The sequence below is a fragment of the Scomber scombrus genome, chromosome 17, assembly GCF_963691925.1.
Source record: "Scomber scombrus chromosome 17, fScoSco1.1, whole genome shotgun sequence".
In the NCBI taxonomy this organism is placed as follows: Eukaryota; Metazoa; Chordata; class Actinopteri; order Scombriformes; family Scombridae; genus Scomber; species Scomber scombrus.
Window position 1 is genome coordinate 17,581,585 of NC_084986.1, and position 24,083 is coordinate 17,605,667.

A 24,083-nucleotide genomic window follows, 5' to 3' on the forward strand; every position below is an offset into this window, starting at 1 on the left:
CATCAAGTTGGTACAATTGAAATCCTAGAATTTTATTATAATACATCAAAAACGTGGACTGCAATAACATTAGCTGATTTTGGAGTGACTTATTCTGACAAAGACACTTCTTACTGATAATGTACTCTGGTTATATGACACCGAATGTAATGTGCGCTTTGAAAACAGACAGGAGGTTGGGAGCAGACCTGAAGTAAAAAGCACTTGCAAATAAAATGTAATGTTTGTTTCAGCCCACTTAGGTGCAAGACAATGCAAACTGCACCAATGTAGAAAGTATTTTAAAGTTATTTACTGCTAATCAACTTTAATGCAACTGTCAAAATAACACCACTTCTCCATACTCCATGCAAGTAACTTATTATTATAATGATTATATGCAACTACTATTTTTTTCAGGTCTGGGACAGGTAGGTGTGGATGTTTGAGGATTAGATTCTACTTTTTGGCAGTCTGGAGACGCTCGCTCACATTCTCCCAGTTGACGACATTCCAGATAGCTTTGACATAGTCCGGTCGCACATTTTTGTACTGAAGGTAGTAGGCATGCTCCCATACATCTATACCAAGGAGGGGGATGAGACCTGAGGGTCAGAGGCAAGAAACAATTACCCTAACAGATCGTTTTCTTACATGGCATCTGATAAAGGAGAGTGATGACAGAGATAAGACACTGACCTGTGGTGCCGTGCAGAGGATCCTGGTTAGCACAAGCAGCGATACGAAGTCTTCCATTCTCTTTGTCGAAGCCCAGCCAGCCCCAGCCTGAGCCCTGCACTGCCACTGTAGCAGCAGACATCCTCTCTTTCATCTTCTGGAAGGAGCCAAAGTCCCGCTTGATGGCCTCCATCAGCTCCCCTACAAGAAGTGACACAGACAGGTGCTACTTCAGGGCGATGCTACATATTCAAAGCAAGAGACAAGGACAAACTTTTTCAGTATACCTTATTTGCCTATTTAATCTATGTTTACAATAGTATATTGAGAAGAGTTACATTTCCAAACTCATACCAACTGACAATCATTACTACTTGCAATGATTTTTACAAGACTAGGCAGCAGAAAGACTAAATAAGACAATCTTAGGGAAACGGAACACCTGACATACTATAAGCTCTTCAGGTTGTTTTGGCAAATCTGTTAGCAAACGAGTTTCTACTTTCACATCAGCAAAATCAACATGGATAGCACACTGGAGCCAAGTTTCTAGCCACCTGAATGAATTCAAGTCCAATATTTACTTCCATTTTAGATTTGGTGTGGTATGCAAAACCCTTTAGTTTGCTAGCTGTTTCACCAGACACTCATTTACTTTGGCTCTTTGTTGTTTTGTGTTGGGAAGGTAGAATAGATTCAACTTGTCTGAGCTTGCTCACTGGGAACGGATGCCTAAATGTTTAGCATTATTGTTTGGTGAGGGCCATCAGACTCAACCATACAGTCTTTGTGAAGGCTAGTAACAAAAACAATGAGCTGCACAGAGCTGCAGAGTTAGCCGTTTACTCACAGTGGGCCCAGCACTACTAGCAGAAGCAACCGTCTATGAATTACAGCCATGTGTTGCTCAATCCAGATGTGAGTCAACTATAACAAACCAGTGTAGGTCAAATGACAGAAGGTAAACTGTTAAAAGTTTTGTGTGTGTGTCCACCTCACCCTGTGGCTCGCCTCCACCATTTGGAGAGAGGTTTGTCCAGAAGATAGTGTGGTTAATGTGACCTCCTCCATTAAACTTCAGAGCAGGCTGAAGGGCAACCTGTGTTGTCACATCCCCTAAAATACACCCAGGTGAAAAAGTGGACATAAGATCTTTAGCTATCATTATTTTGAGTCACATGATTATTACAAAGTGGCAGTGATATTACATTTCCTCAACATAAATGTATCCTGATAATCAACATTTAAATTACAACTTAATGTTAACAATCCTTTAAAATTAATGATTCTTTTTTCTTTTACATCTATACACAGAATACATACATACATACATATACACAGAAGCAATTGAGTGATTAGTTCATGTGTGTTTGTGCTTGTACCCTTTGCGAGTGCCTCTTGATATTTCTCCTCTGTAACGTTCAGGTTGTTAACATATGTGGCATGGTGCTTGCTGTGGTGCAGCTGCATTATCTCTGCGTTGATGTGGGGCTCCAAGGCGCCATAGTCGTAGGTCAGGTCGGGGAGCGTGTGCTTCTGCCTTGATGCAGCTACCTGATTTATGGTTTGGCTGAGGCTGCCTGCGCACCTGAACCAAGCCAAGAGAAACAAAGTTGTGATACCATCAGATATAAAACACAGCTGTTACTCTGGCTTAGAGTAGCCAACATGCATGAGGTTATTTGTCTAAACAGAGCCAGTTTATAATTGTTGCTTTACAAATATATGAAACGACATAACTAGGACAACAGTGATGCCTGTGTGATTAAATTGCACAATATTAGCACAAGGCAGCCTGGCACAGGTAGGTTTATCGGTCAAAGTTGCTACAGTTTGGTCAGCCTTGAGCAACTGGCTTAAAGTGACCTCAATACAATACTCATGATTCACAATTAGCCTAGTGTGGTGGGTTACATATTAGCTCAATGCGATAGATATTAGCATAAATGCTGTCTAACTATAACAACAGCCAGTTAAATGCCATTATAGCAGGACAACGCGACTTGAAATACAACTATTCATTTGTGCGCCACAAGCTGAACTAAGTTAGCATCCTGGCTAGCTGACCGTTAGCTTTACATACAATAATAACTGTCTCAAGTTCATGAACAGTCGCTTGCTAACACCGGCAAGCTAACAGAGTAATGGCACTAAGCTGGTGTGTTCATATGAGTTTTACCTGCGTATTTGAGCAACTCTGCAGATCATGTTCACGGTGGGGCTCTCACGTTAGACAGGACAGAGTAAAACTGCCCTTCTTCACTCAGTACATTTCACGCCCTTGAAATGTGCGTTTTCAACCTGACAGCAGACCGTACCATTTCAGTACAGCGGGGGTGTTCACATGAGTGTGCAGAATTACATAATGCTCAGCTGCTACCTTTGAAGCCAAATTCTTCTAAAAATATATACATAAATAATATAGCAACATTAATTATATAACATCAAGATATATTTAAATATATTTAAATATATTTGCGTTATATTATGTATTTGACCCTCCCCCTTGTATTAAAATGTACAACTAATCCTTGTGGTTGGCCTTAATAAAAGTGCAACTGATCATATGAGTGCAGCAGAAGTGTTATAACATATAGTTTTTTATTCACTTGTAATGTACTTATGTTTATAAAATATACTATACTTTATTTCTATTTCTAATCACAAGAAGTTAGGGTAAAATATACCGTACATAGTAAAATATAAAACAGCCAGAATAATTGTTTATAATTTGTTATACGTAGAATAAATTCAAATGAAATGAAAAAAGAGACAATTATCAAAACTAACAACTATAATCACGTGAACGTCTCTTCCACCACATCAGAGGTAATGCCAGAGATCGTCTATATTGAGTTAATGAATCACTGTGGAGTAAAACCAACGACAAAAATAAATGAATATAATTTAAAAATAATATATTGTTGAGTTCAAAAGTTCCCAAACATAAAGAATGTAATTCCCCTAGCAGTTCATTTTGACTATTTACTTGAAAATTGTGAACATAAATGTGAGGCCAAGAAATTATAAAGCTTGACCTAAGAAATCAGGGTCCTTGCCACATCACAATCAAGAAACTTGTAACGCTGCCAAAATGAGTAACTCACACTTGCTCTGACGATTATGTGCAAGAGTCAAAAAAGGTATGATAAAAGTACATATATAGGGTACAGCAAAAACATGGCAAAAGTCTTGTTGTGGTCACAGTACAAAACAACAAATGCCCTAATAAATTACTCAGCAATTACCCATGTGAACATTTGTCATCTGGTCAATACAAATATCAGTCACTGTTTCTCAAAGCTCAATATGTAACCCAAAATGTCTTGGTTTGTCTCAACCAACAGCCCAGAAACCCAAAGATATTAGTTTACTGTCATGAAAGATTAAAGAAACAAGAAAATATTCAAATTTAAGAATCATTTTTAGCATTTTAATATGTAACTTTTCACTCATTTATTTAAATAAATACCTAACTGTTTTTATTTGATCAAGTTCAGGCCTGTAACAAAAATTGATAATGTTATAATTACATATTTATTTTTATCCTTATTTTTTTAAAAATTGAAGTAAAAATTGAAGCAAATGTCCACATGGACTTTACAAATGTTACTATTATAGTTGCTTGAGCTGAAACGCTAGTTGAAGAGGACTACAGAGTGCCAGTTGTGCCAGCCATGTTGTTGGTATCGGTAAATCGCAGCAGAGGGAGAGCTCTTGTTTTCTTCCTCCTCTTTGGTTGCACTGTGCTGCAGCAAGGCGAGAGCCGCACGGCCATCCAGAGCCATTCTGTCCTGCCTTCGCCTCGGTGAGGAAGACGATGATGGCGATTGCACCGGAGCTAAACAACAAAATATAAACCCACAGCTACTTTTTAAAAATAATTTGGTTGCAATTTTGAGTGTCGTGAAGAGTCAGTGACGTCGAGGGAGTTTCAAGAAACATCGACAGGAACGAGTCCGGTGAGTGTTGTGATGGCTGAAGGCCTGATATCTGCAGCCAAGAGCCCGCTAGTTTCAGGAAAAAGGAGCGCAAGGGAGGGAGTCATTTCCTTCACCGCCATTTTGTGATAACAAGGAGCATAAAACAGAGCCAAGAATTGCATGCTGCCTGGCTTGACATTATAAAATACCGTGTAGCTAAAAACTATAGTTTCATGGCAGGTATGTATTTTGCCAGCGGATGCTAAATGTTGTTAGCAGCCGAGTGTTAACCTTAGTTAGCTTATTTCTATTTCTTTCTATCCGTAGCTGCTGACTGCCACACCAGCTAACATTCACATTAGGCTCGACAGATTTTATCAACTGGTAATGTTCATATATAATAAGCGGAGAGGTAGTTAACATGGTTTCCTCAAATCCTGAGCTTTATTTGAAGCCTAGTAGCATTTGTATGAAAATAACGAAGTTGTCCTAATATGTTTTAAACGCCACTGCGTGCGGACAGCCAGCGGGTTACTGCAAGAGATGATGCAGATATTTTAACACACGACACCCAGCTTTGGTTAATGATGTCTTTGTATATTTGTGTCCACTTCCAGAGCTCACAATGACCAACGAGGAGCCTCTACCCAAGAAGGTGAGCGTGCTTTGTAGTCTTAAGTCTGTTATTTGTTTCGTTTTCGTTATTCATGTTCCCCCTTGTGTGTGTTCTTAATCTAATCCGTCCTCGGGTTTTCTTTCCATCCAGGTTCGCCTTAGTGAATCTGACATGAAGACCATGACCAGAGAGGAGCTGTGTGCAAGGTAAATTACAGCTCCGCGCCTGGAGATTTAATATGTCGTCTGGAAACTTTGATCTATCTAGGTTGAGCAGTTAATGTTTACACCGAGTCTGCTCCTGTTAGGTGGAAACAGCATGAAGCATATGTCCAGGTCCTGGAGGCAAAATATGCAGAGCTGTGTTGTAAGTATACCAGCTGATACATAATAACTGTATAACAATAACTATATTTTGCTGCTTGTGGGAAGGGTTTTTCTTCTGATGCGTTTGCTTTCTCTCCTCGCTGTCTTAGCCAATGATGTACCAGGACTGAAGGAGTCAGAGGAGAAGCTCAAGCAGCAGCAGCAGGAGTCTGCACGCAGGGAGAACATCTTGGTCATGCGACTTGCCACCAAGGAGCAGGAAATGCAAGAGTGCACAGTATGTATCTATTTCTCCACTTACTTAAATCATTTGATAAGAATAAGGGGAACAGTATTATCACATTTAGCACTTTGTACACCCTTCCAATTGATGTTGCACAGTTGGAGCGCTCAACAGCTCTTAAAGTGACACAAAACTGCTTTGTTCTCTATACTGCTCTACTTTCACTGTTATGTGTATAACTAATAGTGTAATACTATACTATAACACTTATCTCTCAATAACAGCTAAGTCACTTTCATTCCTAGTTTATATTATATGATTTTTAATGTTTTGATATGTTTATGGTGGATGCTGTTGCCCAATGAGAAGTACATGTTGCTAGATGTCTTTGACACGCTTGATTAGTCTGAACAGTGGGGAAAAAAGCCACAAAATACTGTGTATGCAATATTCAAAAAACAACATGTTCTGTACTTGTATTGCCATGTATCAGAATCGAAGATTGGTCAACTACTATATCAGTTGGCTCTATTTCAGCCCTGCACCTTGTAGTCATTTTCTATCACGGTATACAGGTTAAAGGTAAATTGTGTCGAGGAGGGCATTCTTTGCTCTTATCAGATTGACAGCTCAGTGAAACATCCAGTGGCTTTGTTGCAGCAGATGCCATTCTTATAGTGCAGCTGGGCTAAACCCAACTCGCATACTTCCAGGTAGAGTTGGCCAAGGTTTTAAACTTGCATGACTTTATTTTTAACCTCACTCTGAGTTGGATATTTTGTCTGAACTGGCTAGACTGTTGGGTGTCTGTTATGATCTGAAGCATTTACTTCCTGTGTGAAAGTATTCAAATCAGTTCTGTGGAAATGTGAGGTTTTTGTTTGTTTTGAAGTTCCTCGAAAGGAAACCATCCAGTATTTATATTTTAAAATGATCTAATTTAGATCAAGATGCTGTTACAAACTGTAGTAATCTATAGTGGTCCAGTTTATTCTCCTGAGACTCTGGATTGAAATTCTGGTTACTGGCCTACTCAAAAACTCTTAACAGTTAACACTTCTGTTAGGGTTAGATATGCAGTACACTTAACTGGTCACTAACACTGGTTTGTTTCATCCTGCAGACGCAGATTCAGTACCTCAAGCAAGTCCAGCAACCCGGTGCGGCCCAACTGCGGTCATCCATGGTGGACCCAGCCATCAACTTGTTTTTCCTCAAAATGAAGGCTGAACTGGAACAGACTAAAGACAAACTGGAGCAGGCCCAAAATGAACTGAGTGCCTGGAAATTTACACCTGATAGGTAAAGACAATCAAAATAACTCCCCCCCCACCCTCTCAAAAAAAAAGTCAAGACTTCCTCACGCCCCCCACCCTCACTCTCACTGCAGGCATGCAGGAACAATGGTGGGGGGGAAGGCTGACAAATGCTGTACTCACCACGAGACTCAGACTTTACAGAAAGCCAGTCACTGCAAAACAAAACCGCCATGTTTTTGTACTCTCGCACTGTGCCAGCTACATATCACATAAACTAAGGTGAAAAGACAGTATGGTCAGGTGACACTTGTGTTTCAGCTCTCTCCCCTCGTATCCCCTCACCGTCCATGGACCAGAAGGAGTCCGGACTGTTCCTGAAGAGGTGGTCTCTCAATCCCCGACACGGATATGCCCTCCCCGCCCCCCCTCAGCTCAAAGCAGACAGTTCACATATTAAATAGGGGGTTTATGGTGGAGATTGAGTCAGGCAGGGAGCATCCCTAGCCTAAAACATCAATTGAACATTTTAAAGACAATTCCCGTACTTGTTTTATAAAGACATTTAACTGTGGATTACACCACACACATACCTGCTAGTCTGCCTGAGAAACGTAAAGACTTTTTGGACAGTCTAGATACATTTCAATAACATGAGGAAAGTTCTAGGATTTAAAAGTAAGACTTTGGGGGGAAAAGAGCCACTAGAAATGACATTAAGACTGTGGGCGGAGCCAGATCCTCGGTCCACAAAGGACTATGGTTCAGGCATGAGGGTCCAGTCGCCTGTGTCTGAACATGGGCCCCGTCACGGTAGAGTGTATTTACATGTTTTATTTTGTGACTTGTTTCTTTTTATTGGCATTTCATTTGATATTTCTCTTGTTTCTCAAAAACAAACACTTACTGCAGTGTGTGTGAGAACCAATAAGCATAATTGGCTTTTATTGTATTAATTTGTATAAACATTAGGATGAATTAAGCTTAGTGCTTAATTCCTCTGGTAGATATTGAAAACACACTGCTGTAGGTGCACTGAGTCCTGTTTTCAAGTTGTGAATGCAAATGTCTTTAACAAGTCATGTTATAAGTTGATGAGAATGTATTTATTGTATTTCTGTGTATTTTTGTGATTGACCTTACAATCTCTCCCTCAGCCATTCACACTAGATTAGACTTTTCTGTCTCCCCTGTGTGGCATAGATCTTTAGCCACTGTGTTCTCAATGAAACCCACATGGAGTCTGTTTTGTTTTTTCCTGTTTTTTAACACCAAATTTATATACAGGTCTCTCACACTAAGGTCAGACGGTGAGATTTGAGCTGCCAGTGTGTATGCAGCCCTTTTAAGGCTAAAAGCATGCTTCCTCCTAGCAATTTAGAGTAATTAATGGATATGATAATGACAGCTCATTGAGAGAAAATACAATTAGTAAATGTAATTTACAAAATGTGCGGCACATAACTGCAATTTTATCTGTTTTTGATCAGTTTGAACAACTATTACCCCTTTAATGAATTTTACTTTCAGATGCTGAATAATTTTCCATTAATGTTAATATTTCAGTTTCCTCTGGCCAGATTATCTCCATAGGCATATATAGACTTAATAGATGGCAGTTAAATACAGTTTTAAATGATGTGTCTCTTCTGTGTGCAGGTTTCACACTTCCTCTGATTAGGGCTTTTGTAAAACATAATCACAGTAATTGCTAATGTAAAATTAACAGGTGTGCAGGACTGTTGCAGTATTTCTTGACCTGTTGTTAAGTTGAGAAAGCGGCTCCTAAAGCAGTTTGGTTTTTACTGTTACTTGCTCGTATGTATTTAAAGCCATGACCACACAAAACTAGCGCCTGATTCTGGGGTGCATATTTCCTTTTTGCTATTCTTAGTCAAGGTTTTCTTGCAGCTTGTCATTCTAATATCACTTTGCTCTGTGAAAATTTTTACTCTGACTGTTCTCGCACTCTGTGATGTGGCGAGTGCTTTTGAACTTTCGGCCGCAACACAATTGCTACTGTTATTTTTTGAAGTGCTCACTTTTGTTCAATAATGTAACATGATGCATTTAAAGTGACAGTTTAACAATGGGTGCATCAGATCCATAGAACTGTTGGGTTTAGGTAGCTTGATTTGGGGTTATAGCAACAGTGAAAACTTAAAAAAAAAAAAAACACATCTCCAAGTTAATGTTACTGTAAGGAAAAAAAGTCTTTGTAGTTTCACCCAAAGAATAATTAACATGTTATTGTACATAACAGATTTTTGTCAGTGGGCTCCTGATAATTCTATAATGCACTGGAGTCAAACCGGTATAATGAAAATCCTGCTGTGGTTAGAGAGTCTTGTCCGGATGATCAGGTTTGAGAGGTTCTGTTTGCAAGTGGGTCAGGGGCATCTCTTTGCCCTTTGTGTTTGTCTCCTGGTTCACTATGTGATGTGAGACTTGTTTCCCTTACAGCCAAACAGGAAAGAAACTGATGGCCAAGTGTCGAATGCTGATTCAGGAAAACCAGGAGTTGGGCAGGCAGCTGTCCCAGGGACGCATCGCCCAGCTGGAGGCTGAGTTGGCCCTGCAGAAGAAGTACAGTGAGGAGCTCAAGAGCAGTCAAGATGGTGAGCAGTACCCGCATCTCGCTGCCTGATCTTTTTACTTTACCAAGTGTGGCTGCTTGTTATGTGTCCATCTTCTTGATTTGAGTATTGACATTGTTCTTTGTCTGTTCCTGGTTTCCGTCAACCGCAGAGTTGAATGACTTTATCATCCAGCTAGATGAGGAGGTAGAGGGGATGCAGAGCACCATCCTTGTCCTGCAGCAGCAGTTGAAGGAGAGCCGCCAGCAGCTTACCCAAACTCAGGGGGCCTTGGCCGGGGCAGGCCCCAGTAGGACATCCCCCACTGCTTCCTGCTCGTCCGCCGAACCGTCCACCCAGCCTGAGCAGGCCAGTGCACCCTCTGAACCAATGGGTAAAGACTTCGGGAGGGTCTCCAACGGACCAAGCAACGGCAACTCATCCCAGAGGAGCGAGACCACAACACCCAGCCTGTACCGTGAGGTCAGCAGCACCGAGGAAGACTTTCCCATGTCCCCCATGGTCTCCAGTCCCGGTGAAGCTGAGACCAAACTGTCCAACCACTCAGAGGAGGCGTCAGGGAGTCAGACTGGCACGGTGAGAGTTGGAGGACCTGTGGGTTTCGGGAGCCAGCTGAGTGCAGGGTATGAGAGTGTGGACTCTCCGACAGGCAGCGAGACCTCATTGACTCAGCACTCCAATGATACAGACTCCACCACCGACCCCCATGAGGACAAGACTGCCCTGGTTACCAAGGGCACCAGGACTGCAGGGTCACGGCACGCTCAAAACGGCCTGGACTCCAGCACGAGCGACAATGCAGTTTTGTAATGTACTTTGACATGTACTGTCTTTTTTTTTTTTTTATACAATATACAAAACAAGGCAACAAATGCGTAGTCTGTAACACAGCACTGCTGTCCAAGACATTTTGTTTTCACCCTGCTCCCCTCTGCCTATCGTGATGCCTCTGTCACATTTGTGTTGCTTAACGGGGATATAACAGGAATGGGTTAATGTTAGATTTGAATTGAGTGGATGTATGATTTTAAAAACTAGTACGTTTCATTCTGCTGTTTATTTGAGCACGTCTATGCTGTTCTTGTTTGAGCTCTTGACACTGAAATCAGGCATCTGGTGTTGTAACTCATTGTCAAAAGTCAGTAAAATCACTGAATTACAGTAGCTTCGCAATATTCAGAAGGTCATTTTTAGATGTTGGCCTGTGTTCTGTTTTTTTTTTTTTTAAGCAATTTTAATTTTCCATTGACAAAAAATTTCAGTTCAAAAGATTCTGTTGAATTGTGTGTAGTTTATATGCGATGTTGATATTATTCTGACTTCAGTCCTTTTCATGTACTGACCAAATACCAATAAAGATTTTTAATACTACGGAATAAAACCAGTTATTACTCCCCATCAAGATACATATAACATATCATCTGTTGGCTTAGCTGAATTATAAATATTTAAAAGGACTCATGTAAACATCCAACTGTGTCTGAAAGACAGATTTATGATTGACCAAAATTAATTGAATTATTCAATACTGACCTGATTTAGTCAAAGAATGAGAATGAGCAAACTAAGAGGGATTTTTGCTGCTGTTGCGACAGTTCAGATGTCTAATTTTAAATAAGATCAATCTTTATTGATCTCAGGGGTGAAATGAATCATTAGGATCAGGGATATGTATATATATATATATATATATATATATATATATATATATTCCTGCATGTATATTGTATATGCAGGTAATCTAAATACACATCTAAGTGACGGCACAGTACGGTAAATTTGAAAGTAATATTTCTATATAGACTACTAATTACAGTTGAAACCAGAAGTTTACATACACTGTATAAAAAGACATAACCTTTTTTTCCCTCACTGTCTGACTTTATATCAGACGAAACTTTTCCTGTTTTAGGTCAGTTAGGATTACCAAAATTATTTATATTTGCTAAATGCCAGAATAATGAGAGGGATCATTTTTTAGACAATTTTTTATTACTTTTTTCAAAGTCAGAAGTTTACATACACTAAGATTACTATGCCTTTAAACAATTTGGGAAAGCCCAGATGATGATGTGATGGGTTTGGAAGCTTCTGATAGGTTAATTGACAACATTTGAGTTAATTAGAGGCACACCTGTGGATGTATTTTAAGGCACACCTCAAACACACTGCTTCCTGTGCTTGTGACATCATGGGGAAATCAAAAGAAATCAGCCAAGATATCAGGAAGAGAATTGTGGACTTCCACAAGTCTGGTTCATCCTTGGGTACAATTTCCAGATGCCTGAAGGTGCCACTTTCATCTGTTCAAACAATTATACGCAAGTATAAACACCATGGGAATGTCCAGCCATCATACCGCTCAGGAAGGAGACGGGTTCTGTGTCCCAGAGACGAATGTGCTTTGGTGAGAAATGTGCGTATCAACCCCAGAACAAAAGCAAAAGACCTTGTGAAGATGCTGGCTGAAGCTGGTAAGAGAGTGTCATTATCCACAGTGAAACGAGTCCTGTACCGACATGGGCTGAAAGGCCACTCAGCGAGGAAGAAACCATTACTCCAAAAGCAACATAAAAAAGCCAGATTACAGTTTGCAAATGAGCACAGGGACAAAGACCTTCATTTTTGGAGACATGTCCTGTGGTCTGATGAAACTAAAATTCAACTGTTTGGCCATAATGACCATCGTTACATTTGGAGGAAAAAGGGGGAAGCTTGCAAGCCTGAGAACACCATCCCAACCCCAACTGTGAAGTATGGGGGTGGCAGCATCATGTTGTGGGGGTGTTTTGCTGCAGGAGGGACTGGTGCACTTCACAAAATAGATGGCATCATGAGGAAAGAACATTATGTAGAAATATTGAAGCAACATCTCAAGACATCAGCCAGGAAGTTAAAGCTTGGGCGCAAATGGGTCTTGGACAATGACCCTAAGCATACCGCCAAATTAGTTACAAAGTGGCTTAAGGACAACAAAGTGAATGTTTTGGAGTGGCCATCACAAAGCCCTGATCTCAATCCTATAGAAGATTTGTGGGCAGAGCTGAAAAGGCGTGTGGGAGCAAGGCGGCCTACAAACCTGACTCAGTTACACCAGTTCTGTCAGGAGGAATGGGCCAAAATTCCAGCAAACTATTGTGAGAAGCTTGTGGAAGGATACCCAAAACGTTTGAACCAAGTCATACAGTTTAAAGGCAATGCTACCAAATACTAATGAAATGTATGTAAACTTCTGACTTTGAAGAAAGTAATAAAAAATGGTCTAAAAAATGATCCCTCTCATTATTCTGGCATTTAGCAAATATAAATAATTTTTGTAATCCTAACTGACCTAAAACAGGAAAAGTTTCGTCTGATATAAAGTCAGACAGTGAGGGAAAAAAAGGTTATGTCTTTTTATACAGTGTATGTAAACTTCTGGTTTCAACTGTATATGTTGAATAGTATGCATGTATAATGAATTTCATATGCGTAATGGCAAAAATAACAAATACATAGTTGGGTAATCCTTTACTGTCCATTTTCTTCTGTGAGTTTTTAGAAAGTGTATTGATATTGATACTTTAAGTACAAAAACTTCTTGATAACAACTGAAGAAATTATTGAAATGTGTTTTTGTTTTGTTTTTTTACAGTAGTGTATATACAACAATGTTATTATTATTATTGTATTAGTATAAATGTTAGAATGTGATATATGTTCATATAATATTTTAAATAGGGACATTTGCTTTAATTCAGTTCAATAGAAAGTGGCCTCTCATGAAGGAGCACTGCCTCCAAACCGCATGGTGGCGCTGTGGTTCACTTTCTCCCTGGTTAGAAATCATAAATTCTGGCCGTGATATTTATTTTCTTAAGATGGCGAAGTCATGACACGCCCTTCTCTGCCTCTGATTGGCTGACCCTGATACTTAACCAATCTCGCTCATCGTGCCTAAACCCAACCAACCACATTAGTGACGTCAAAGAGTACTACCCAATCAGAGGCAGACTCCGGCGGGTCATGACTTCGCCATCCTAGGGAAATAAACACTGGCATCCAGTCGAGGCAGTGTCAACAGAGCAGTGTGTAGGTTGGACATACAGGAACACTACCCTGAAGAAAGGACTCCAACCAGCCGACTATAAACATGAACACCGATCCTGTTGTCATCGTCTCTGCTGCACGGACACCAATCGGTAAATTGTTTAAATAGCTGCCACACACATAAAGTGGAAACACGTTGCTCCGGTAACGTTCTGCGGTTGCTACTATGCCGCTCGTCGCTGCGGTTAAATTAGGTATCGAAATACACTACTTGTTTAGTTATTATGTTTCATTTTACGTATATGATGTCGTTTGTCTTGTTTAATTTGGGAGAGTTGTTGGTGTCATTCATTAGACACGATAGTCTAGTTGAGCCCTGATTGGTCCGCTCCAGTGTCCGGAGAATTTCGAGCGCAGTGATTGGCTGACTGGTTATAGTGCCACGACCGCAAGACTTAATGTGATTGGCCGCCTACAATGTCCAGTTAGTAGCACGCTGGGCGGGGGTGTGTGTCCTCTCCTGGATGTGAAATTGAATTACACAGCAAGGCCAGTGTTTCCTCAGTGAAGTCAAATATTCTATAGGACATCCTTCAATGAGACGGATAACGCAACATATATAAAACTTTACATTAGCAGAGGTATATATGTTTATAATGTTCACAACAGAGTGAAATGTAGGATTTTATTATTGTTGTATTACGAGTAAAAAGTGTGACATGGTTGACTTTTTAATATTAATGATTCTGTTGCTGAAACTACTGGTTGGTTAATCAGTCTATCAATCCAATCCATATATAACTATCTTTGAAACAATATATGATAAGTTATTACAGTTGCAAGCATTAAAAAAAAAAAATCAATAACTTTTAGGTCTGGTTAGATAAAATTTGGTATTCAAAGATGTAACCTCAGGCTTACAGAGGTTGTAATGGGTATTCTCATCTATATTTTTCATAGGCTGAAAGGTTAATGGTTTCCAGAGCACAAAGTGTCATCCTCATATTCCTTGTTTTGTCCTACACATGCTCCAAAATCCAACAGTATTTAATACACAAATGCAATACAGGGAAAAACTGGAAGCAGCTAATTTTTTTTTTTTTGCATTTACAAAAAAATGATAAATGACCTAATTTATCGAATAAATGTGTTGTAAATTATCTGAGACTTCTACTGTAGTAAAAGTGAATTTCTTCAGTGTGTGTTGGTGGACAGGTGACACTTAATTAATCGCTTATCTCAACATTTATTATCTCAACAGAGTATGACCTTGTAAGGCACCATGATATAAGATACATGTAAGGTTTTAGTTTTTAGGTTTTAGAGCAATTAGTCTCCTCTCACTGTAAAATAGTTGATAAAAATAGTTACTGAATGGTACATTGACCCTCCACTTTTCATTTTTACACAGGGTCCTTGAACGGTGCTCTGTCCACGGTGCCTCTGCATGACCTGTGCTCAGTGGTGATAAAGGACGTTTTGAAGAGAGCAGGGGTGAAGCCAGATGAAGTCTCTGAGGTTATCATGGGACACGTCCTAACTGCAGGTAACAGCTTAGGAAATCATAAAAGTGTGCTCATGCGTGGCGGCGATCCCATAACAGCTGTATTAAGCAACGTCAACCTGATACGACTTCACTCTGGCAATATTTCTGCTCTATTAACCTTCAAACCCTTTCATTGAGGTTCACCGCCTTTGTTTTTTTTTGTGTGTTTTTTCCCCTTGTCTGTCCTTGAGGTCACGGACAGAACCCGGCACGTCAGGCCAGTGTTGGGGCAGGTATCCCCTACCCTGTCCCGGCCTGGAGCTGCCAGATGGTGTGTGGCTCTGGGCTGAAGGCTGTGTGTCTGGCAGCTCAGTCCATCCAGGCTGGAGAGTCTACTGTGGTGGTGGCAGGTGGCATGGAGAGTATGAGCAGGGTAGGTTACGAAACAATCTGACAAACTGGGTATTCTCTCTTCGGGGAGACCAGAAAACCTGCCTGTTCGTTAAGTTAATGCTATTGTACTTGACCTCATAATAAGCTTTTTTCTCTTTGTCCCCTCAGGCTCCTCACACACTGCAAATGAGAGCAGGGGTGAAGATGGGTGACGCCTCCCTGCAGGACTCCATGGTGGCCGACGGTCTGATGGATGCCTTTCATGGCTACCACATGGGCATCACAGGTCTGGGATGTTATTTGTGATTTCTGTGCAGCAGTCGGTGTTCTTATGTTGTATGAGTCACTTCTTACTGTGGCGATACGTGTTTATATATCTTCTCAGCTGAGAATGTGGCAAAGCAGTGGAGCGTGAGTCGAGAGGAGCAGGACCTGTTCGCTGTCCAGTCCCAGAACAAAGTAGAGGCTGCGCAGAAAGCCGGACATTTTGATCAAGAGATTGTCCCAGTCATGGTGCCGTCCAGAAAAGGCAAGGAGTACTTTAAAGGATGGAATTGATTCTTATAGTTCAAAAAAATTGCGTCACCTGTCCTTGGTGTGCGTGTTTAGTAACATTTCTCTCTCGACTTCAGGTCCAGTGGAGGTGAAGGTGGATGAGTTTCCTCGTCATGGCAGCAACATGGACAGCATGTCTAAACTCAGATCCTGCTTCATAAAGGACAGCAGTGGCACCGTCACCCCTGGCAACTCATCAGGTTTGGGAGTTGGTTCTCTTTCTTTTATATAGGCAAACACAAAACGTCTGCTTGCAGCTGTTGTGCTTTTCACGCCGGCTTTTTGTCTAAATTGATGTATTGCACAATATTTAAAGCTTTTTTAAAAAAAACTGTAGGTATAAATGATGGAGCAGCAGCAACTATCTTAATGAGCCAATCAGAGGCTGCTAAACGCGGGATAAAACCCATGGCCAGAATTGTCTCATGGGCTCAAGCTGGACTTGACCCGTCTATCATGGGAACTGGGCCAATACCAGCCATCAGGAAAGCGGTGAGTAGTCAGCAGCAGCTAATTGTAAAAATGCTTGAGAAAAACATTTCCCTGTCGTTAAGACATGTCTCTCTTCTGTCTTGTTCTGTTAGGTTGAGAAAGCCGGCTGGCAGCTGGACCAGGTTGACTTATTTGAGATCAATGAAGCATTTGCTGCCCAATCTCTTGCTGTGGTCAAAGAGCTGGGTCTGAAAGTAGAAAAGGTAAGTCTGGTAATGCACAGAGAAAGAATTTGGAGAAAAATGTGTTAAAATCACATTTATGCAACAGTCACCTAGTAGATTTACATGCCACATTACATGTTCCATCATTCTGGAATCAAACTATGTATGCTAATGCTGACATGTTTTCTGTCACTCAGGTGAACGTGAGTGGTGGCGCCATTTCTCTGGGCCATCCTATTGGTATGTCTGGCTGCAGAGTGCTGGTGACCCTGTTACACGCACTACAGAGGACAGGCGGCCATAAAGGTGTGGCGTCCCTCTGCATTGGAGGAGGAATGGGCATCGCCATGTGTGTGGAGAGAGTTTGAGATGAAAACGTGATGCTGCTTTACATCTCATGTTTTTAAATGGAGAAGGAATACTGAAACTGTTTACACTACAGGTATGACATACATATATATATTTGATGTTTACCTGGGTTCTTCCTGTCATTGTACTTAATGCAAAAGTGACAGAATATATTGTGATTGTTGGATCTTGTCCAACCATAGTTTGCCATTCTCACTGTGAAAAACTTCAGTTTAAATTCAGCCTTCCTCAGGTTACCTGTGTAGAATGTGACTTAATACAGTGGTTCTCAAAAGGAGGTCTAAGACCCCAGCTAAACGGGGAATAATTTCACTATAATTCCATCCATAAGGAACACACATTGCAGTATGTAGGACCAATTCTTTCCTTGTACTTTCTGTAATAAAACATTCAAAAGCATATCTGATCAGATGGAAGACCCGTAGGACAAAATCTTATCAAATGGGGTCCATGGTCTTATTTGTTTTAGTTTAGGGGTCCTTGACATGAAAACGTTTGAAAACCTATGACTTTAATATTAAAAGGACTTTAGGTCTTATCACCACAGAAATGTAAATCTAGTATACGCTAACAGTTTTTACATTAAGCCAGAGTAACTTGTTATTAGGTGCGCTAAATTGGTGCCATGTGGCAAAGAGGCAATGTTGACACTCTCCATTTAAAACCAGCTGCATTCAGTTACCAGTACAACTCATTTAAATGACACTAAATGTAGGATTGGTTCACAGTATGGACAGACTTTGGAAGGCAAGCTAGTTTCTCTGTAGAGCATAGTTTTGCAACTACTGGTGTAATTTATTTGAAAGCATGCAATAGATCTAGCTTGCTCTCAAGCAAATCTGATACCTTTAACATTCCACTTAATTGATGGACCTTGTTTCTCTGATCAATTGTGCAGACAGCAGCCTTCGAATACAGCAAAGTGCCATGAGGTTAAGTATGCTAGCCTTCTTTACCAGAGTGCTTCCTGTACATAGCCAGATGTTATGAAAATGTTTTCCCTATAATGTAGCTGCTGAATATATCAATAAAAGAATTGTAAGCCATAGAGTCAAGTACTTCTTTCAAACTCTTTTACCGAAGTGGAACAATCATCACAGGTAGCCATGTTGAAGGAATGGTCATTTCCAACCATTAGCGCTTTTATTAAATGTCCAAAAAAACAATCACTTACAATTCCTTTGGAAGTGGGGGTCCAAAGCAAGAGGGAGTGGGATAACAGTAAACAGGCAAAGTGCACGGCCTACACTAGAGCAACAGCCATGAAGAGCTCCTTACGTATAAATACAGACGCTGTACTTATCAGGACCAGTAACAGCATTTTAACCCTCCAGAGATCCTGACTGTACGGCATCCCTGTACGACTGCCCGCCCTCCTTTGGCTCTGGGAACAGTTTGATAAGGTCGTCAATGCGGAGGATGGTGATGGCCGCCTCGGTGGCAAACTTGAGGCTCTTTGTCTTGACCATGGTGGGCTCGTACACGCCAGCCTGGCGGTTGTCTCTGGGCTTGCCGTTCACCAGGTCCAGACCAATCCTACAAGATACAAAAAGTGGTCAAATACATTACATGTAACAGGACAAAAAAACTTGAGAGAGAAGAGGTTGGCATGTAACAAAGGTCTTTATCTGGACTTGAACCAGGAACTGCAAGTGGGCATCAATTTTAGCTCAAGTAGTCCAATGCAGGTTATAAAAAAGATATTACAGTCTCATGCCAGGTGCAGTAAAGTGAAAGACTCACCACTTGAGGTTCTTGCGTTCAGGATTAACCTGAGCCTCATTGTGGAAGGCGCGAAGCTTGGCCACCAGGTCAGTGGAGTCCTGTGCTGCATTTACAGCCAGTGTTTTGGGGATGACGAGGAGAGACCGAGCAAACTCAGCAATGGCCAGCTGCTCTCGGGAACCCTGAGAAAACAAAATACAAGTAAAATTTCAATTCAAGGGCTTCACTCGGTTAAAACCCAACACTCTTTCTTAAATATGCATATGGTCAGACTTACCATGCTGGTGGCATAGTTCTCCAGATAGATAGACAGTGCTGCCTCTACAGCGCCACCTCCTGGCACCACAGACTTTGACTCCAGCACCCTCTTCACCACACAGAGAGCATCATGCAGTGAACGCTCCATCTCGTCACACATGAAGTCGTTGGCCCCGCGCAAAACGATGGAGGATGATGTGCGTGCTTTGGTGCTGAGAGGATTAAAAAAAAAAAGTAAAGAATGAATACAAAAAACAGTTAACGTGTCAGATCACAGAAACTATAAATACAAACATACAAAGAGCTTCTACCTCACACAAACCAAACTTTAACTACTGTTCATTGTACCAGTTTATTAAAACTGCTGCCACAGCTACAGTTCCAGTGAGTATAAAACACACACACATACATATATATATAGCTGCAGGTCTTACTTCTTGACAAGGATGAGTTCATCGTCACAGATGCGTTCCTGCACAACCTCTTCAGCCTGGCCCAGCATGGTGGCCTCAAATGTCTCCTCTCCCTCCAAATTGGTCAGAGAGGGGCAGACGGTGGCTGAAAAACAACAAACGCAACAAAAGTCAAAAGCTGACACTAGTTTCAACCATTGAATATCAGGGTTAAGAATGTTGATAACTTTTAAAGTCTTTCAGCACAAAATACAGCATGCTCTTACCGCCTGATGCCTTGGCAATACGTTTGAGGTCCCTCTTCAGAACTCTCCTCACTGCCATGGCTCCAACATCCACAAAGTACTTCAGACACATGTCATCAATGCCACCAGTGGTCAGGATGACGTTGGCCCCTGATGCCAGGATCTTCTGGATCCTCTCCTTGGTGATATCAGATTCCCTGAAAAAGCAATGTTGGATTTTGTTTCAGTTGATTCAATTATGCTTAGGATGAAATAATTAGACAGCATTTATCTTAATGGCATCTGTACAGATGTTACATTTATCACAGTTGGTATAGCTCTGCATCATTCAGCAGCAAATAAAATAAACTACAGGTAGACAGCATATTGTGCCATTGCATGACTAAGTTTACATAGCTTTTGCATGTGTTACCAAATGCTGTAGGCAAATTACAGTTGTATGATCTTAAATAATGAGCATACAGGTCTTTAATAAAAACAAATGTCCAGCCCACAATAGTGCACCAGCAGCTCAGAGAGAAGCTGCTGCCTTGACTAGGGGCGGCTTATGTTTTCTCCCACGCGTATCACTGTGTAAACTATCGATTCAGTGTCACAGCAAATTTAAATGGGATGATTCAAGCACTTATTTGTAAGACAGGAGTAGAAAGAAATGATGATCAGACCTCTGTCTGATCTGGTCAAGCTTCTCTGGGTCATTGATGATGACTTGGACTCCCATCTTCATCTTGGTCTTCTGCAGGCTGAAGTCCAGGCAAGCAATCTTGGCGTTGACAACTCTCTTCACCATGCCTTTGGACCGAAAGAACAGCTTGCTCAACATGGGAAATATTTCAAGAGTAATTTAAATCTACTATACCAAACAACTTCAACATCATCACAAAAGGTACTGAAACTTATGTAATTTAATTGCAGGCCAATATTCTATTGTCTGGCCAGAAAGGAGGTGTCCCAGTTTAGAAACTACTGCAACTACATTCCTTCCAAAGCCAGTATGCTTTCTCCCACGCGTATCACTGCATACGTCATCAGGCAAGACATAGCAGCAAATTTAAATGGGAATGTAATCAGCTACATTTCATATATAAAAACTTGAGATGCAAGAATTCCAGGTTTAGAGTCAACATACATTGTGAGCCAACTGTGCAGTTCAATGCGTATCCGTTGACCAGGAAGCTCTCCTTCTGGCTGCGGCCATGGGCTTTCAGCACGTTGACAGAGTTGATGGGGTATTTGGCCACACCCTTGCTGTCCACAAACTTCACGGCCAAGGCAGCATCCACTACCATGTTCGCAAAGAAATCTGCATCACTGAAGGCTCAGGGTCAAGGCAGACAAAGGCAGAAAAGAACTGCTACACTCACATATAAGAAATGTAAATACCACTGATTTCAAACTGTGCCCACAAACTGCAAACTATTCATAACCTTAGAGCAGAAAGGATACACTCCAATGATTTTGGAGGACATGGAGGTCTTGGCTGCATTGATTAGGCACTCTCGGCCCAGGTCATCTGTCCCAATCGTGAGATTCTCACTGATGTAGCGCACTGCCTCCCTGAAAGATGACAATACAAGTTTGTCACAAAATCAAATACTGTAATCCAAATTTACAGTTAAAAAGTAGAGAAGATATAAGATTTATTTATTTATAATTTTGGCATCTTACTTGCAAGCCAGACGATATCCACTGATGACTGATGTGGGGTGAATCTTCTGCTTCACCAGCTCATCTGCACTCTTGAGCAACTCTGCGGCAAGAATTACCTAGAAGAATATCAATTGACATGTTTCATAACAAACAAACTGTGAACAAGGGCCATATTTGAGCTTATGATACTTCTTTTACACCAGAATTTAGCAGTGTGCCATCATTTCATTAGAGGCGGCAGAGATAAGGCTGCTCAGCCTCTTCAGACATTGAAGGACAGTTTCTCTCTCCTGTTAGCATAGCCACACACCTGTAGTAAAAGGCAGATGTGCGGTACTATAACAGGATATTAAAATTCACTTGCTACTTGATCTTGTGTTCAAGGACAGAAAAAGCCCAAATAAATTGACCAAACACACTCCATTTTTCCCTGTGGGGTTATGTGGCTCTACCTCTATGGGTTGTCACCATCTGGGAGCAGCTGATGGCCTTACTTACCACAGACGTGGTCCCATCTCCGACCTCTTTGTCCTGCAGGTCAGCCAGTTCACACAGGACCTTGGCAGCTGGGTGCTCCACTTCCAGCAGCTTTAAGATGGTTGCTCCATCGTTGGTGATGGTCACGTCCTGTCAAAAAGAAGAAACAAACTGATCAGCATCTCCTCCAGGCTTCATTTCATCTACACAGACTGATATAAAAGATAGATGTTACTAAATGTGACACAGACCCCAATGTCGTCCACCAGCATCTTGTCAAGGCCAACAGGTCCCAGGGAGCTCTTGACGATGTTTGCGATGGCTGATGCGGCCATGACTGCAAAGAAAAAGGAGAAAGCCGCTACTAGCTGACAACTAAATGGACGAAACTACGCATTTATACACGCGCTGAACAAACAGCAACATGTCTCACTGAAATTCCAATAAACACGTTTGATATTGCTTTATTCTGTCATTTTATTTAGCGGGGTACACAGAGCGATAGCCACACCTTCAGACCATGACAGTGTTTTTTCTATCCCATTAGCATAGCCGTCCATTCATGGCAGTGAGAGTGGAAGGTACTGAAATGGGAGTAAGATGTCCTACTAAATGCCATTTGCGTTATGTTGCCATTGTGTAGATATATCAGACATGACGTTGCTTTGCAAAAATACACCAGAGGCATAGAAGAAGCTTTTTGGTTAACATTAACCGGCGCTAGCGTTAGCATAAGCCGCACGTGTGATACACGCAGTAGATGAATCAGGTTTCTTGTCCATTATTTGAGAAGCACAGAAAAAAGAAGTGACGCACATCTGAAACACCAAGTAAATACAGCACAACAACTCACCATTTTGAGTGCGAACAGATTCACCAGATGTTCTCTGGCCGAGCACATTTAACGGACCGTCTAGCAGCGACATTTTGGACCACCACAAGACCGAGAAGAAAGGAAGTGGCGCGGTGCACTGTGGGTAACCGGGTATTAACCAGAAGGTTCGAGAAGTTACGGTGCAGCAACCAAAGTTTGGAGAGATTTAATTATGAAACTATATAAAATGTATGACTTTTAAGCGGCCCACGTCAACCAGCTCCCTTGATTAAATCAGAAAATTAGGCGTTGCGAATGTTGCTTTGGTAAAACTACATTACCCATAACACCCTGTCTACATCCGAATAGTCCTCCTTGTTCTTGGTTCTTGAAACGTTGTCAAGGAAACAGACTGCCAGTACGCCCTCTGCTGTTCATGTCCTGTGATGACACAATACTACTATTACTACTACTGCTGCTACTAGTACTACTACTAATACTACAACTAGGCCTACTACAACAAATACTACTACTACACTGCTGCTGCTGCTGCTGCTGCTGCTGCTACTACCACTAGTACTACTACTACTACTTCTACTACTAGTACTATTACTACTACTACTACTACTACTATAGCCTACTACTACTGCTGCTACTACTACTACTACCACTAATAACAATAATAATAACTAATATTATTATTGTTGTTGTTGTTATCATATCAATTATGACAATGACATCATTAATTATCATATCATGAATTAAAAAAAGTACTAGCCTATAGAAATGATGAGATAAGATAGATAAATCAAAACAGAAAAACAAAACAAAACAAACAACAAAGCATGACCAGAGGTGTTTTGAAGCAGCCAAAAATGAATCTGATCAACAACCAATTACATATTCAGATAAATATCCCATGCAGTTGTTAGCATTTCTGTTTGTTTTTGTTGTTGATGTTTTTTCATTGTTATCAGAAGACAGATAGCCTGTAACCTGTTGTCTGAGCACTCTTTCTAGGCTTTTTCTTGAGGATCTCATCTTATGAATAAAGAATTTGCTCACAATTATATAAAGACTTACAGTGAACAAAATTTTGGAAGATAGTAGAAGATAGTTTGACTATACCTATAGAGGGAAAATGTGGTTAGTTTTATTTTCCCATAAATGAGTATATAGATTTTCTTTCCTTTCATACATTTTGAAAACTGTAAGCTGTAAAATATCTTGCAAAGTATAAATCTTTGCAAGATATCACTTTTCACTTTTTTTTTTTTTTTTTTTTACAAAACAAATGAAGGGATCTTTATCAAAACAGTTTATGCTGTTCATGATTTTACTTTTTAAAAGTAATAGCAGATATTTTTAACAGTTTTTTATAACTCATATGTAATATATAGTAATGACCTCAAAAA

The 24,083-nt window shown here is 40.8% G+C and overlaps 4 protein-coding genes and 1 non-coding gene across 8 annotated transcripts; 2 read left to right on the plus strand and 3 right to left on the minus strand.

Moving 5' to 3' along the window:
* Window positions 1-11: 11 nt before the first annotated feature.
* Window positions 12-20,687, minus strand: sod2 (superoxide dismutase 2, mitochondrial). Of its 2 annotated transcripts, none has more exons than XM_062436766.1 (6): window positions 20,678-20,687; window positions 2,837-2,919; window positions 2,040-2,245; window positions 1,657-1,773; window positions 679-858; window positions 12-584 (listed from the first exon to the last, which is right to left on the minus strand). In XM_062436766.1, the coding sequence occupies exons 2-6, from the start codon at window positions 2,863-2,865 to the stop codon at window positions 439-441; spliced, it is 678 nt and encodes a 225-aa protein (XP_062292750.1). In that variant the 5' UTR covers window positions 2,866-2,919; window positions 20,678-20,687; the 3' UTR covers window positions 12-438. The 2 variants fall into 2 exon arrangements, with proteins under 2 accessions (XP_062292750.1, XP_062292751.1); XM_062436767.1 differs by having other exon boundaries at window positions 679-853; window positions 1,652-1,773.
* Window positions 4,434-10,979, plus strand: wtap (WT1 associated protein). Of its 2 annotated transcripts, none has more exons than XM_062437373.1 (8): window positions 4,434-4,619; window positions 5,198-5,235; window positions 5,347-5,402; window positions 5,504-5,562; window positions 5,672-5,799; window positions 6,869-7,047; window positions 9,465-9,619; window positions 9,750-10,979. In XM_062437373.1, the coding sequence occupies exons 2-8, from the start codon at window positions 5,206-5,208 to the stop codon at window positions 10,406-10,408; spliced, it is 1,266 nt and encodes a 421-aa protein (XP_062293357.1). In that variant the 5' UTR covers window positions 4,434-4,619; window positions 5,198-5,205; the 3' UTR covers window positions 10,409-10,979. The 2 variants fall into 2 exon arrangements, with proteins under 2 accessions (XP_062293357.1, XP_062293356.1); XM_062437372.1 differs by lacking the exon at window positions 4,434-4,619 and adding an exon at window positions 4,749-4,820.
* On the plus strand, window positions 13,639-18,134 carry acat2 (acetyl-CoA acetyltransferase 2). Of its 2 annotated transcripts, XR_009927300.1 has the most exons (10): window positions 13,639-13,779; window positions 15,039-15,173; window positions 15,365-15,546; window positions 15,675-15,792; window positions 15,892-16,035; window positions 16,139-16,261; window positions 16,399-16,553; window positions 16,646-16,756; window positions 16,915-17,159; window positions 17,985-18,134. XR_009927300.1 is itself a non-coding variant. In XM_062437123.1 (9 exons), exons 1-9 carry the CDS (start codon window positions 13,731-13,733, stop codon window positions 17,083-17,085), a joined length of 1,188 nt encoding a protein of 395 aa, XP_062293107.1. In that variant the 5' UTR covers window positions 13,639-13,730; the 3' UTR covers window positions 17,086-18,134. The 2 variants fall into 2 exon arrangements, 1 of the variants encoding a protein (XP_062293107.1); XM_062437123.1 differs by having other exon boundaries at window positions 16,915-18,134.
* Window positions 18,196-22,824, minus strand: tcp1 (t-complex 1). Its single transcript, XM_062436765.1, has 12 exons — window positions 22,708-22,824; window positions 22,106-22,191; window positions 21,876-22,004; window positions 21,396-21,493; window positions 21,174-21,284; window positions 20,857-21,038; window positions 20,393-20,519; window positions 19,749-19,924; window positions 19,504-19,627; window positions 19,089-19,281; window positions 18,830-18,993; window positions 18,196-18,622 (listed from the first exon to the last, which is right to left on the minus strand). The coding sequence occupies exons 1-12, from the start codon at window positions 22,778-22,780 to the stop codon at window positions 18,409-18,411; spliced, it is 1,677 nt and encodes a 558-aa protein (XP_062292749.1). The 5' UTR covers window positions 22,781-22,824; the 3' UTR covers window positions 18,196-18,408.
* On the minus strand, window positions 22,313-22,451 carry LOC133998105 (small nucleolar RNA SNORA29). Its single transcript, XR_009927341.1, has one exon. It is a non-coding gene; the product is annotated as a small nucleolar RNA SNORA29 (small nucleolar RNA).
* Window positions 22,825-24,083: the final 1,259 nt, after the last annotated feature.